Source organism: Strix uralensis, chromosome 7 (assembly GCF_047716275.1).
Source record: "Strix uralensis isolate ZFMK-TIS-50842 chromosome 7, bStrUra1, whole genome shotgun sequence".
Classification (NCBI taxonomy): Eukaryota; Metazoa; Chordata; class Aves; order Strigiformes; family Strigidae; genus Strix; species Strix uralensis.
In genome coordinates, this window is record NC_133978.1 from 14,605,107 (window position 1) to 14,620,435 (window position 15,329).

A 15,329-nucleotide genomic window follows, 5' to 3' on the forward strand; every position below is an offset into this window, starting at 1 on the left:
TGAAAACAGCTGAGTGTATTTTCAAAATGCCCATTGTTAATTCAATTTTCAAAGACTTTACATATTGATTTAGTTTGTATATAATACTTATATACAGTATTTCTACCTTCTGTATATAATCTCTGGTTTCATTCTATGATACATTAAATAGACATTTCAGCTTATGGATCCAGAATGCATTAACAGCAGCTGAAATTTAAAAATCCATCTTGATAAATGAAAAATGTTGCAGATGGGTCCTATCATTGAGCTATGGCAAAAAACAGTATTTAAAAAAAAAAGTCTATTGCTTAAATTAGAGGTGCAGAATCTAACATACTTTAAATGTTCCTAGCCTCCCCCAACAGGATAGTTGAATTAGATACTCATTAGCATTTTATATTTCCCCTGAGAATGCTTCCCTGATCTTTTTTTTTTTTCTTTTACTATATGATATCTAGTCATTTTACTTATTTTCACATCCTTTTAAAAATGTTTATTTTAAACACAGCTGCAAAATGACTAAAGGATGATCCTGATGCAAACTTTGACATTTACCAAAAGAAAAAACAAATAAACAAAAAAACCGAAAAGAAGCTTCCAAGCAAATTTTGATTGGCTTCATTCAGACAAGAAACACTGTAATGGGGTTACAGAGTCTGAGAACAGTGCAGAAGAAAAATCATTTTTTTTTTTGTGTTGCTAGAATCTAGTAAATGCATGTGAAATTCTACCATAGAGTTTGTTTTCAATCCATGTGGAAGGGAGGGTTCGAGGGAGGGGAGCATTATTACAGTCCACGAGTGGTGTCTCCTCTTCTGAGAGCCCATCGTCATAAAGTAAGGAATCAGAAGGTGTAGAAGCCGCAAGATCTAAGTAGTCCTAAGAAGCGAACACAGGAAAAGCTGGGTTAATGTACGTGGCAGTGTTGCTGGCTGGGTAATAAAGGCTAAATGTGCATCTGGTTCCTTTAAAACAAGTAACTACATACCCTACTGCATTTGTCTCTTGATAGTACCTCTGGCACCGGAGTAGGCTCTCCCTTTCTGCAACCATAGCATCTTTGGAAGTATCTGATTTGCCAGAACACTAGACATGCTACAGACATATTAATACTTCCCTTACTTAATTCTACACGTCACTAAAATAATCAAGAAGTTAAAGTGCTGTGCTAACTGATTTGTTTGACCTTCAGTTCTGCTATGCCTGATGTATATGTATGACTGAAATATATATATATAGATACGTATGCACACTTAAAGGAGAAGGTACTCGGATCTTGTCATCATTTTACAGAAGCTATTACATAAGCATGTATAAAATTAGCTGTGTAAATATTGCCAAATAAAGCTTTTCCTGCTGTTGGTCTAAAACTATTTAGTTTAACCATAAGAATTCATAGGTTTTCATCTATGCTGCTGAATTGCTTTGATGTAAAAAACAAATGTGAAGCATTTTCAACTAATCTAAAATATATTTTTTCCTTCAAAATGGCTTTTCCTTTGGAAATTTACTGAAATTAAAAAGATAAAAGTTATCCAATTTTATAAATTAAAAAATCTTCAGAATTTTTCATGAAGAAAGGCAAGAAGAAAAATTACTAATTTGTTGAGCTCTATTTTGGAGTGGCTTTGGTTTTAATTATGATGAAAGTTTCAGAAAACTTGCCAGCCTCTGTATTATAAGCCTGTCACTGAACATGCAGATTGTTTGCCTACTGATTCTCAGCAGCTAAAAGTTAGTGGCTGACAAGTCAGAGTGATTTAAAGTACAGCCTAGACCTTTCGCTTTGCCATTTTTAATTTAGAACTAATTCTTACATTCACATCCTGAACAAAATTGTTCCCATTTGTTTATTGGTCCTTTTTGCACCAAGTGTCAATGCCATCACATTCTTAAATCTGATAATGGTCACTGTATTTCTTCTGTTTTTCATTTGTAACTAACCTTTGCCCATAACTAGATTTAAAAAAAAAAAATTATGTGTTTATGTGCAAGTAGGTATGTATACATTTTATAAATATATGCAACTTGACTTATTTTTAGATCTCGGCATCCATTCATTCAAAGAAAATCTATACAGGATTATAATAGTTTTGGAACTATTAGTGGAATCATACAGCTTTCGTATCTCCGTTGCTATCATCATATAACTAAATCAGATTCAAGGACATATTACATTCTTCTAGTTCCAGGCTTCCTAGGGTTTTTTATTCAGGAGTAACTTTTCACAGAAATTTTTAATTTTTTTTATTTTATTTAAAGAAGCTAGACAAATTAAGGATAACTCATCTGCATTTAGGGTTGAGGTCACCAAAGCCCCTATATGACTTTCAAAAAGCTGGATGCATTTGGAAGAAACTAGATCTATAAATGCTTCAAAATTTGATGAAAAGTAAATTACTTTCCTTTTTTTAAAAAATCATTATTTCTGTATATTCAAACTCAGATGATCACAAAAGCTTTCAAAAACTCATGCTTTCCCACACTTACCCTACTCTTCACCATCATTTTCTCTAGTTCCTTGCTGATCTCAGCAAATGTTGGTCTTTTATCAGGTTCTTGCTTCCAACAACGCAACATCAGGTTGTACCTGTGATCCGCCACAAGGTGAAAAAAAAAAAACAACAAATTGTTAGAAGTGGGTCATGCTTCTGCTCAAATAATTTATAGTACTGAAGTTGAACTGTGGTGTGAAGGCCATCCACAAGTACATCAATCTTTCTTGTGTGTTCTGTTAAACATTCCCTTGAATCAACAACTGATATTCACAAGAATGGGCTTTTATTTTCATGAGTCTTTACGAGTTTAAATGATGATGCATGTGGCTGTCCTTGAAGGACTGTAATCTTAGGTTTCTTTCATTATTTTCACTTTTTCAAAGGACCACCTCATGTGTAGGCACCACTGATGTGCATGTCTTAACCTGAAAAACTCTTCTGTTATATCAGAAAGTAGAATTTTGTTCTTCATTTGTTTAAGTTCTGAAAAGTTTCTGTAAACTTTTAAAGTGAAGCCCAACCTAAGACTATTTGCGCAAACTATCATTCTTTTCATTACTTCTATTATTTTTATTATATCTATTCTTATTCTGTCTTTAACTGCTTTCTATAGCATACAGTGTGGAAAAAAAGAAGGGAGCAGAATTAAAGTTTTACAGTTGAGTGACTGTCAGACAGACATTGGCCAAGTTTTGGATGTGTAACTTTCCAACCTGTGCCATTCATGTTATTTTTCTAGCTCAAGTGTTTTCAGGACTAAGTGATCTAGTCACAGAAGAGCTCAAATTGTGGAAACAGTTGGCCACAAGAACTACAGCAAGCTATTGAAAAGAATTGCGTTTTTTTCCCTCATCCATGATCTCTCTCTTGACTGGGCAAAGCAGAGAATGCAATTTAAGAAAAATGGTCCTTAGAGTGGGTTCTCAAAGTCTGTCAGAAAAATTTCTGAGTAAAACAGAAAAAAATCTGAACCAGTCAGAAAACCATGATGTGGCTTGAATAAAAAAAGAATCTCAGACCTGGTCAGCTTGCCTAACCTACCAATTATCAATGATATAGCATGTGTTTGAGGAATAAAGTCCCTGTTGAGATGAAACAAACAAAAAATTAAGTATTTGCTAGAGGATATTTGCCAGTGACACTTGCAAGCTTCTACCCTGCCCTAAATTCAGAAACTCTTAATGTTTTTTCTCTGTATGTGGTATTAAAAAAATACAAATTGTATTATTTATACTATATTTTCTCAGCCTGGCTGTGGCCAAAGTATCCTTTCATACTGAAAATCAGTCAAAAGAGATGTCATAGTGATTATAGCCTGGTAACTTTTTAAAGAAACCTGGCCATGACCAGATTTGCAGAATGAACATAAAATCATGCCTCATCTCCAAAAGCCATGGAAGAACCACAGAGAGAAGTTATTTCACATTGAGAGTGTTTTGATAAATCAGCCAATAAAATATGAACCATCTCCAAATAGAAAAGAAATTGGCATGGGCTTATCAAGTCACAGAAACATCATGTCTTCTAGGGTATAGATTTCTGGGCCAAGGTATAATTTCTCCTGTGTAATACCAGGACAACTAATAGACAATGACTGTGGATGGGACATCTATCTCATTTGCAGAAAAGTGCTGAAACATTTTCTTGAATATTTCAGCTACTGCTGTGTTTTATGAAATTTTCCTCCTCCCCCCCATTCTCAAAAGTTTTGAATATTCAAACTCTTTTAATTGTTTGGCAAGTGTGTTATTCAATATTCTCCAAATATTTTGGATGTATCTCCAAGCATTCTGTCGGCAATTCTTTTCCTGCACTTTACTGTTCACTAATTTCATTACATTCTTTTGAGCACTACATATTTTGACTATACCTCTGAGATATACAGAATAGTATTTATGTGGTATTTATTTAAACATTTTTTTAAACATATTTATTCAAGAGATGTTTTATGAATCTAATCAGATCAAGAGCTACTTACATTTCTTCACTGCAGTTTTCTGGTCTCTCCATTCTATAGCCTGTTTTTAGGAGGTTAAAGAGTCTTTCAGGAGCAATACCTGGGTAGGGATTGCCTCCCAAAGTTACAATCTCCCATAGCAGAACTCCAAATGACCATCTGAAAAAGAGAAAATTCGTTTTTATTTAGAGTGGTGGGTTTCAAGAGCTTCATGTGGCTTTCACCCAACAAATCTCTTTCTAGTGTTTTGAGAAACCAACCAAATGCAAGACATTGCTGAGCAAGAGGGGCTGTACAGATGCATATAGAGCCATCCTTGTTCCCAAATACCATTCATTAAAAAGACAGTAGAGATAAGGGATACCCCTCTTTTATCCACTGACAAAAGCTAACTATATCCTGGGAAGGCCCTTCTTCTCTAGACAGCAGAAAAATAAAGTCCATCCCATGGTGGCCCAGTCCAAAGGCTCGTTCCTCTTCTGTGCAGTGCTCCTGGAGGTGCCTCTCTTTTTCCTTGGGCAACAGAGGGAGTCTAACCTCCCTAATTAGCTGTTGTAGTCCTATTCAGAAATAATTGTCTACATTTTCACAGGCTGGCTCAACCAGTTATCAAGGGATGAGTTTGCTGTCTTGACTATGAGGTGGTGTTTATATGCACAATGTGTTTATTTCAATTGTAAGCAACACCTTTGATATCAGCTGTTCTGTTAGGTCATTTCAGTGATTCAGGACTCAATTTTCTGCTTACAGTTAATGAAAGAAGAGGAAAGAATTTATTCTGGAAATACCAAATGCCTAAAATATAGTTTAATGTAGAACAGAAGACAGAAGAAACTGTTTTCTGAAATGAACAGAAGAAATGGTGACTTTTTTAAACCTACATTATTGACAAGCTCAAGCAAAAAGACCCTTGCTCAATAGGTTGGAAATATTTAGATGGATTAAATTAGTCCATTTTTGGAGGGCAGGCCAGGAGAAGAGAGGCAAAAATGTTTTTCTTTCCTTAGTTGAAGGCTTTTTTGAGACACAAAGAAGCTACAAACCACTCTGAATCTGCTCAACTGACAGAGCTGCCAAAATTTGGATGTTCAAAACAAAGGAAACCAGCCAACACAGTTTCACACAAAGGGGATACTCAATGGGATGCATCTGGAAGAAAATTACATACAATTTATGACAAATGTTAGCTTTTGTGCTCTCATCATTGGGTAATTTCTGTGAAAACTCCACTTTTAAGAAGATTTTAGGAAGTTTTACACACCTAATGCCAAACCAAACAGCAGTGTCTAATTCCCTTTGAAAATTCCATCTCAAAATGTTAGCCACAAACCTCACCTCCTGTCTGACTACATTCCACCTGTGCTTTTCACATTTTAAAGAACAATGGTAACCCCAAAAGTACAGCAATAAAACTTCCAAAATGGGCAGAGAAGCCAAAGTGAGTCTCACAGAGTCCTAAGTGGTATGCTGCCATTTTTCTTCCTAATACCAATTCAGTAATTTTTAATCACTCTGCACATTCTTGAAAGCTAATGAATATCTATAGCATTTTCATTTACTTTATTAATATACCTCCTCATACCCTTTTTGAAGCCAGTTATGCTCTGCCATCATGTTATAATTCTGTCCATGATTAATTTGAATAAACTTCATAGTGTGGCAGGTTTTATTTTTAAAATCCACCTCTTCTGCTTAAGAGGAATTTTACAGAATGTGGAAGGAGGGATCAGATGAATAATTTCTTAATTAAAGTTGTTTAGTAAATAGGCATATTAGAATAGAATGCTGCAGAATGCTGCAAGGCTTTCGAATCATTATACAAATTAAATATTATGGGAGGAGAGATGGGAGATGAAAAATTTCCCATTGTGCTATGTTTGCTGCTGAATAAAACTGTGATCAGAAAAAGCCAGGAAAGAAAAATATGTGAAGAAGACGACAGTGGGCTGGCTTTCCACTGATGTCATTGACCTCTGAAGCAAAACCAGGATTTTGTAAATGCTGGCAAGCATTTACCATCAAGTGGTACTGCTGTTAAGCACTGCTAACCACTAACTATACAGAATGGCTTCAGAAGGAAGAGTCCAAAAAAAATAGAGACACACAGTATCATAAAAAAGACCATATTGGAATGGTTGTTGAGTATATTAATATATGTTCACTAAAATATATAGTTGCATCACCACAAACAACAAAGAATATTCATGAAATATTTGCAGTGAGTGTAATTATCTAAAATAACAATCAATGCTGCAAGAAAGTACTTTATCAGTTTGCAGCTGTAGGAATGGCATTTGTGGAATTTAGCGCTGGAGAGGATTTGTTTTGCAACTGTGTGTGTCTCAGTACTGTTCTGTAGGGACTTGGCTAAATTAGAAGCTGCTATATAACACTTAGATTACTTCATGAATAGCGAGGGTGACCCTCACCAGTGAGTCAAAGGTACACTGTGTGGCAGACATTTAGACCTTTTATGCCATTGTATTGAAGCGGACCTACAAAACACAGTGCAGTGCGCTCTGTTAAGAACACCTGATCCATCTCCAAGAAGGCTGGTAAATCAGCATGGCTTTACACAAAGATACTAATCCCAATCTGGGAAGCAGAAAAACTGCACAGCACCAGCGTGCTGCCCAGTGCTCTGAGCTAGCTTGCTTGATGCCAGCTCGATAATCTCTGCATGGTGTTGTATCACATGTACAAGAGATGGGCTCCTGGGCTTAATAGCAGCTCATCAGGAAAACAAACAGGGAGGAATGGTATTGGATCCAGAAGATCAATCAACAATCAAAGAAGAGGCAGTTACATGACAACACAATCTGTTCTGGCCTCAAACTACAGTGACAAATCTGTTTTGCAGAAAATGAAGAAATTAAAAATGCACTAAGAAGTTTTTAATAGAATTTTAACAATTCTCTGGGAAAAGTCACTGTAGAGGAGCAGGTCAGCAAAACTGATACTCTGAGGAGGATAAAAAGAGACTCTGAAAAACCTGTAAGCAGACCTAAGTAAAAGTGACACTGTCCCAAGAATTACCCCAATCTTTTTTCTTTTCTTACTCCAAGTGGAACAGTAAATAAAAATATTTTAGAAATTCATTTTGTAAGGAATTTCCATGGCAAGCAAATTATTTTGTTTCACTAAAACTGCTCTGACTTGCAAAGAGAAGAGTAAAAAGTGAATGTAAATCATTTTAGAAGTACAGATCAAAAGGTTCCTAATTGCACATACTGCTGTTATCAGTGTTTTCCCCCAAAGTGAGATGTCATTATGATTGGTATGTTTTACTCCATTTGAGTTTAATAAAAGTGTTACTTTAGTCAGATCCTCTTTCAAGGGAAACTTGGAAGATATCAAAACGCTACCCAAAATGCTACCTAGCAGAAAATCAGACATAAGTACTGCTGCTTTTGCAGTCCCTTAGAGGTTTTTCTCCTAAATAAATAATACTTAGTTTTACAGTGTCTGCCTGGTGACTAGTCACAAGCATCTTTCACGCCACAGAAAAAGAAACGGAAGTATCTGATCCCGAGTTAAATGTATACAAACACTCCTCTGCCTGGCTCCTTGCTTATCAGACATGAAAACAGTTTAGCTGTGGTTGCTTTGCCACCTAATCATCAGGTGGAGATAGGAGCATATCAATCTTCAGGATCTGTTTCCCTAATCATGCAAATGAACTTGCATTTTGGCAGCGGAACTGGACTATTCTCCTAAGGTCTGAGCTGGCTGTCATTAAAATTAATTGGAGTTTTGTCATTGATTTCAATAGGAGTGAGGCCAGGCATTAAATTCCTTTCCCTTTCTTGCCACAGACAAGGGACGAACAGGAACTGGGAAGTTTGGGCATGACCATTATCTTCAGCAAAGACTAGTAATTTGTGTCTATATTCAAAGGCAACCATGTCACATGAACAGATCCAACCCTTCTTGATTTCAACAGGAATTATGTACCTAAATACTTCTGATAATCTTTTCTTGAGATTGAATTCAACAGCAAAAATCCTATGTATCATTGCCAGCGCATGGTGCCACCCAGGCTGTGTTCCTCATGTCTCTTTGTAAGAGGAACAGCTTTGGCTACTATGTACCTTGTTGTGCTTCCCCCCTCATCTCCTTAAACAAGCACAGAAGCCATAAAGAACATAAGAAACTACACTTACACATCACTTTGTGTTGTATAGATATGATCAAATAGGGATTCTATGGCCATCCATTTAACAGGTATCCGACCCTAGGAGGAGAAAAAGCAACAATGCAATTACTGGTCAGAAAATTAAGTTTTCAAGTGGAAAACCAAGGTATATATCTTCAAAACTGTAACAGATACTCTATCCATACTCTAATATTTTCCAATGGACTGAATGGTTTGCATTTCATAAGAAAAACAGCTAGGAGAACAACTGTAAGAGTTTTTAACGTCACTCATTTGTTTCATTCAACACACTTCAGTAATCTAATTATGTACAATAAGATGTGGTTTTTTTCCAGGTGGTCACCGGTTTAAGTTGGATAAACTCAACTCTCCGCTTAACAGAGAGCTTCATCCACAGAGTTATATTCTTGAAACATGAATGTCTGTCTTCCCATTGCTTTTGGGAAATGTGCAAATGCAAAAATGATGGGGAATGATGATTAAAGAGGAAGAGCTATCTCATTTATATCAGGCATGATGCATTAATGGAAGCACCTAGATGTTAAGATACCTTTGGTTTCAGAACTGTACCTGGACAATCATATTCAGTTACTGGTTACTAAATTGAATCTACAAGCTGCTACTTTCCACTGGCAGAAATTCACTGATAAAATCAGAGAAATCTGCCCCAGATATTCATGAAGATCTAGCCTTGCAAAAATTTCCAAGATGTTTCATAACCTTCGCAATATCACTAGCATTCATATGCTTTTCTTCTTGTTATCATGAAATTCATATATATATGCAACAACTGTTTCAGTAGGATTTGAAACTTATCCTTCTTCCTTCCTCAATTTTTTCTTTTCCCTGTTTCCCTATGCAAGCAAACAGATGCTTGTTAGGCTCTGAATAATGCTACGGTGATAAGTGTCTCAGAAGTAAAGAGAAAATATCCATTCAGTACATTAACACCCCCCCCAAATAAAATGAAAATGCCTTTATGTAAATGCATCATTCTTAAAATACAGAGCAACTGGTATAGATCAATGTACGACACATACATCAGAAGATAGCTAAATGAACGTGGTAAAGCCCTTTTACATATGATCATGTTTTCCAAAAGGTTTTTTTTCTTCACAACTTATTTTGACTTAGGAAACATTCACACAAACTGGCCTGAAAAAAACAGGAAAGCTAAACTGAAAATTCACAGTATTTATGGAAATCTTTTCATAAAATTCTAAAATTTTCACACACAAAAATTTCTGTTGGCAACTGTTTCGTATTAAGTCATATAGCAAACTGAACCGACACCACTCATCTTAGAAAGAGGCAGTAGAAAGTAGTGTTAGCGAACGTCACAGTCTGGCCTGGGATTGACTGTAAAAGTTCTGCTGATGTCAGTGACAGGTGGATGCAAACAGGCAGAACACAGGATTTGGCTTGCTGTATTTGATGGTATTTTTTACAAGAATAAATAAATGACAAGCCTTAACTTATCTTCTTAGTCTCAAAGTTATTATGCTCAAATGTTGCAGTTCAGGGAAGTAGTGATGTGACTCAACAACTCATCTTTCCATCAAATTTCCTTTGCACAGTTGTAGAAGTGAAACGTTACAGTATGCTGAATCCTGCCATGAGCACTGTGAGCAGACAGAACTGTATCAAGGCACCTGACAATAACTTACTGTGGCAGGCAAAATAGAATTACTTTAAATAACCTGGCAGGTAGCATTAGCTCCTAATCTATGGCAACCTATGATGTACCATTTTGATTAAGATTTGGTATCTTTCATACATTTGGAAGTATTTGTAGGAGGGCATGATGAGGATTTGTAGGAGGGCATGATGAGGATTTGTAGGAGGGCATGATGAGGAACTGGATAAATGAGAGGACCCACCTCATTTAAAAATGGGCTGCCCTCTACCTGTAAAAAGGTTAATAGTTAAAAGCTTCTGCAATGAAAAAAGGTGTCATTCTTCTGTATTTACATTAACAAAACACATGCTATTTTTAAGCATCCTGTGTGAACTCTCTAGCCTTAAGAAAAAGAAATAATTTATTACAGACTATTTGGCACATTGCTTTTAAAAAGCAGCAAATCTCCTGCTTTTTACATATTGTCTTGCAACTTTTCATAGGATCAGAGAACCGCTGAGGTGGGCAGGGACCTTACCCCTCTGCTCACAGCAGGGTCAGCCACAGCATGCTTCTTGAGACCATTTCCAGCCAGGTTTTGAGTATCTCCAGGGATGGAGATTCTCTGGGCAGCCTGCTCCAGGGTTCAATCATTGTTATGGTAAAAAAAATTTTTCTTTTCTTTAAATGGAATTTCTCATATTTAAAATAGCTCCCATTGCCTCTTGTCCTGTCACTGGGCCACAGTGAGAAGAGCCTGGCTCTGTTGGCTTTATTTCCTCCTATCAGGTATTTATACACATCAGTAAGATTCCCCTGAGGCCTCTTGTCTCCAGGCTAAACAAACACAGCTCTGTTAGCCTCTCCTTGCATGTCAGGTGTTCCAAGGCCTTAATCATCATAGTGACCCTTCTTTTACTTTTATTAACTTTTACACATTAGAAATACATTGCTTCTGTTGATGAGTCAACAAAAAGAGGTGGAGGAGACAGTGGTGACTTAAGTGTGATACATCTTTTACACATGTATGTATATTATATTAGGCGTTGGAATGGGCTGCCCAGGGCAGTGGTGGAGTCCCCATCCCTGGAGGTGTTTAAGAGTCGGGCTGACATAGCGCTTAGGGATACGGTGTAGTTGAGAACTGTCAGTGTGAGGTTAATGGTTGGACTAGGTGATCTTCAAGGTCTTTTCCAACCTAGATGAATCTGTGAAAAGATTCTGTGAAAAGATTACTGTCCCACTGATTAAGCTCATAATTTTGTTTCTTTTTTATTTCTTTAAAATAGAGAATTATTTTAAATTAATAATAAATAGCTATTATCTTTTTCTTCTGTGCTCAAGTCCTGCAGTATAAATTCATTCTCTTGATTAGATAATCATTTCCACTACAGTTTTTAATATGCACTGTACCTTGCTCCTCTTGACATATGAATCTTCTTCATATACATCACGGGAAAGGCCAAAATCAGAAATCTTCATTTTGCGTCCTTCTGCCACCAATACATTTCTGGCTGCTAAATCACGATGAACAAGCTTTTGGAAGAAACCAACAATAGTGTTTATGCTTCTTGTGGAGGAACTAACCGCTGTCATGTCCATTTATCACAAGGACATGCTCAGATCACTATTACACTACCCTACCTTCATTTCTGCAAGGTACTGCATTCCTCGTGATATCTGCCATGCAAACGATATCAAATCTCCCATTGTTAAGGCTCTCTCGTCAGGGTTATCCAAATAACTTGAATTTCTGTTGCCATCGCTACCCACGTAGCTTGGTCCTACTTTTCGACTTTCCCTGAGAAAACTGCGCAAGGAGCCATATTTAGCATATTCCACAATTAAATACAGCGGACCTGAAATAAACAAACACACTGATAAGTAAACAATTGATAGACAGTAATTTTATTTTTTTTCAAAAAAAGTCTCTTCTGATCCACACATTGTTTTGAACGGTCAGAGGCTCCAGATACCTCTGGACTTTATGTAAAAGGCACTGAATCAGCCATGGAATCATAGAATATTTTTAGCTTACATCCTCTATGCAAAGTGAGTTTCAGCCTAAATCAAAGCAGAATTCAGGCAAGTCTTGACTATATTCCTCCATCTAGATAATTTGAGACTAAAAAAGAGGCAACTTTCTTACAAATCAGATCTGTGAAACAGCCTAATTCAGAAAAACTTTTTAAAAAAAATTAAAATCAAAATAATTTTCTGTAGTGTGTGATACTGAGCTCACAAATCATCTGCTAATTCCAGTATTGTGTTTAAGGTGCCTTTTCAGAGCACTTAGAAATATTCTGACATTTCAATCCATTAGTTTCTCCTCCCCATTACCCACATGAATAATACCCACTCAGTGCTTTAATGCTAAATACATTTGTCTGCTGTATCAAAGTCCTCCCACCTCATACGCTAATGAATTAACTTGATATTTATTAAAAGCCTGTGACTCAGAAACAATTCACTTCCTTTGGGATGCAAAAATACATTGTACTGAAAAGAAAAAAAAAATCCTGCTCCTCTGGTTCATTGCCTTACTAAGGACTCAGAGATGACTCTGTCCTGAATTACATTCTCTGTCTACTACTAAAAGTGCCACTTGCAACAGAACTGGGTGGGCAAAGAAGGCAGGCCTTTGCCCAGGGTTGCAACATGCATACTGTGTTTTTAGGCTGCATAATTACAGATGCAAAAGGAAGTAGATATTGCCATGCAACTTTATTTAAAATCATTTCCTGATGCACAACAATGAAAATATGCTTCACTGGCAGTTTATAATACATGTGTCTGAAAATTGTCCCCCTTGAAATATACCTTTCAGTGACTGTACCTTTTAGCAACTATTTCACAAGACAGAGACAGTAGTTTTGTGGCAGAGGAGGAAAACTGAGTATCAATCTAACTATCCAGCTATATTTTGACAAAAGTATCTGTCATTGTCTTTTTATTGTTTGGGTTTTGTTTTTTTTTTTTTTTTTAAAGGGAGATCTCACTCCCTGGCTCAGGCCTCAAAGCATCATTTTAGTATGAATAATAACAACAATAATAAAAACTCCACTGAACTTTAAATATAACTCATATTTGAAAACACTTACTGAGCATCAACATTATATGAAAATATATATTAATTGGAAGAGAATTGGTAGTAGATTGGTTAAATTTAAAATAGCTTCAGAATCAAAACGTGTATTGAAGAAAACCACATGAAGAACATTTAGTTAAACTGAATTAGCATTTCCCCTTCCCTTCAAACACTGCTTTTCTTACATGTCCCTCATTTTTTCAGCCAGAAGCAAATTTAAAAGGTGCTCAGCAATTATTAAACAGTGGTCCAAACCCATCAATGAACTGCTCTTTATTTCCTTGCTTAACATTTTCATCTTAATAATGAGTTTTTAATATTTACCATCTTGACTGCAGGCTCCATAGAGTTTGATGACATGAGGATGGTTCACCTGTTTCAAAAGGTTGAACTCTGAAAGTAGATCTCGCAGCTCACTCTGGGAAGCATTTTCTGCAGAAAGTGTCCAAACACAGTTGTGGTTAGGAAAGCATTACTCAAGAGTTCTCTATGTACCGTCTGAAGTATGAGATCAACCATTTCTCCTGGAATTAGCAAGAGGTTGGAAAACTCCGTACTTCCCCACAGGAGAGAAATTTCCCCATCTCCACTGTCCTGCAGTCATTCAGATCAGAACTAAATGAACAGGACTGCTGCTGTTCTGGCTTGGTAACCTGTTGTAATCATCACTCTGCCCTGATACAAATGACTACAGAAAGAGTAGGTCAGCCAAGAATCAGGACCAGAGTCTGTAATGTCTTGCAGATGCTATGAAATTATTATAGACCTTTTCTAGTGTTCTAAAGCAACTTTTTAGGGTGAATCAGTGGAATTGAAGCTTCAGAAGCATAGGAATGCCAAGATTTTATGTTGATAAAACAAAAAAGACTCACTCAGTTAAATTCCACGATATAGCCCTCCTCCTCCTCAATACATTTTCTGATGGAGTAAAAATCCACTAATCTATTGTTTTACATTTGCAGCACACATCCAGATTTAAGAGTTCAGAAGTGAAATGTACAGTACAGGGTTGATTTTACTGGGAGACATGTATGCAGACTTTGCTAATTTCAGTGGGAATCATATGACAGTAGCCCCTAGAAGCTTTCTTAGCCTTTCAAGCATTTTGGTTTTGCAGAATTCTTCTGACTAACAGACTATCTCTTTGAACGCACTGGGGCTTGAAGGAGATCCCTAGTCATGCAGACACCATAGGTCAGAGATAACCCTTTTTCTACCTCATGCTTAATCTCTCTGACACACAGAACCTCCCTGGATAGTTCCTACAGAGTGTCATTACTGGGCAGTTGACAAGTAGGTAGTCACCTTTACTTAAGGCTAATAACAAACAAGAGCAGCTTCTGCTCTTCGGTACCATACAGTATGTTCTTCCGTATGGGCTGTAAGCACCAAAGGATTTATTTACATATCCATTTAAAATAGGTGTGCTAATAGTTTGCCCTGGTCATGATAATTTTTTATATTGTTCTACTATATGTTTGTATCAGTACTATATGTCTGTACGTGCGATATATTATAGTCTGAACTTTCACTCAGACTTCTACACCAGGGAGTACAATATTGGATGGTCTCTCACTACTGATAGAGACTACAAAAAATATGCATATATGTAAAACAAAAATGAACATCAACTTAAGGCCTGTGAGAAATTCCAATTTTTCTAGCTCTGGAACTGTGTAGCATGTGCAAGAACAGAACAAAGTTCCCCATGTACATGTCTGCTGGAAAAACTAACTTTGATGGTGCACAAATAGAGACAATTAGCTCTGAAACTTTATGCCCCTTGTTTTTACAAATTGCAAATAATGTCTGTTTACATATTGGGTGGTTTCCCCTTTAATTTTATTGTAATGAGAACATTTGTATCATGCAGGAGGTCAGATTTAATTCATATGAAAGAAGTGGTAATAATGAGCTGAAAAAATTATCTCTCTGTTCCTTTAAACCTCCATCCATACCTCCAAGACTATTTTGGCTCAGCTAATTACCTACTGCTCCTTGTTCCCTCCCCAGTACATAACTCCAGTTGA

General features: G+C 36.5%; 1 protein-coding gene across 1 annotated transcript in view; it reads right to left on the reverse strand.

Annotated features, from left to right (window-relative positions):
* Window positions 1-15,329, reverse strand: part of RET (ret proto-oncogene) — an 86,382-nt gene that overhangs the window by 5,836 nt on the left and 65,217 nt on the right. Inside the window, exons 13-19 of the mRNA XM_074874507.1 lie at window positions 13,624-13,731; window positions 11,856-12,070; window positions 11,625-11,747; window positions 8,601-8,671; window positions 4,459-4,596; window positions 2,473-2,572; window positions 714-861 (exon numbers count right to left, since the gene is read on the reverse strand). Of these exons, the coding sequence (XP_074730608.1) occupies window positions 714-861; window positions 2,473-2,572; window positions 4,459-4,596; window positions 8,601-8,671; window positions 11,625-11,747; window positions 11,856-12,070; window positions 13,624-13,731 (903 nt within the window). The remainder of the gene's footprint in view (window positions 1-713; window positions 862-2,472; window positions 2,573-4,458; window positions 4,597-8,600; window positions 8,672-11,624; window positions 11,748-11,855; window positions 12,071-13,623; window positions 13,732-15,329) is intronic.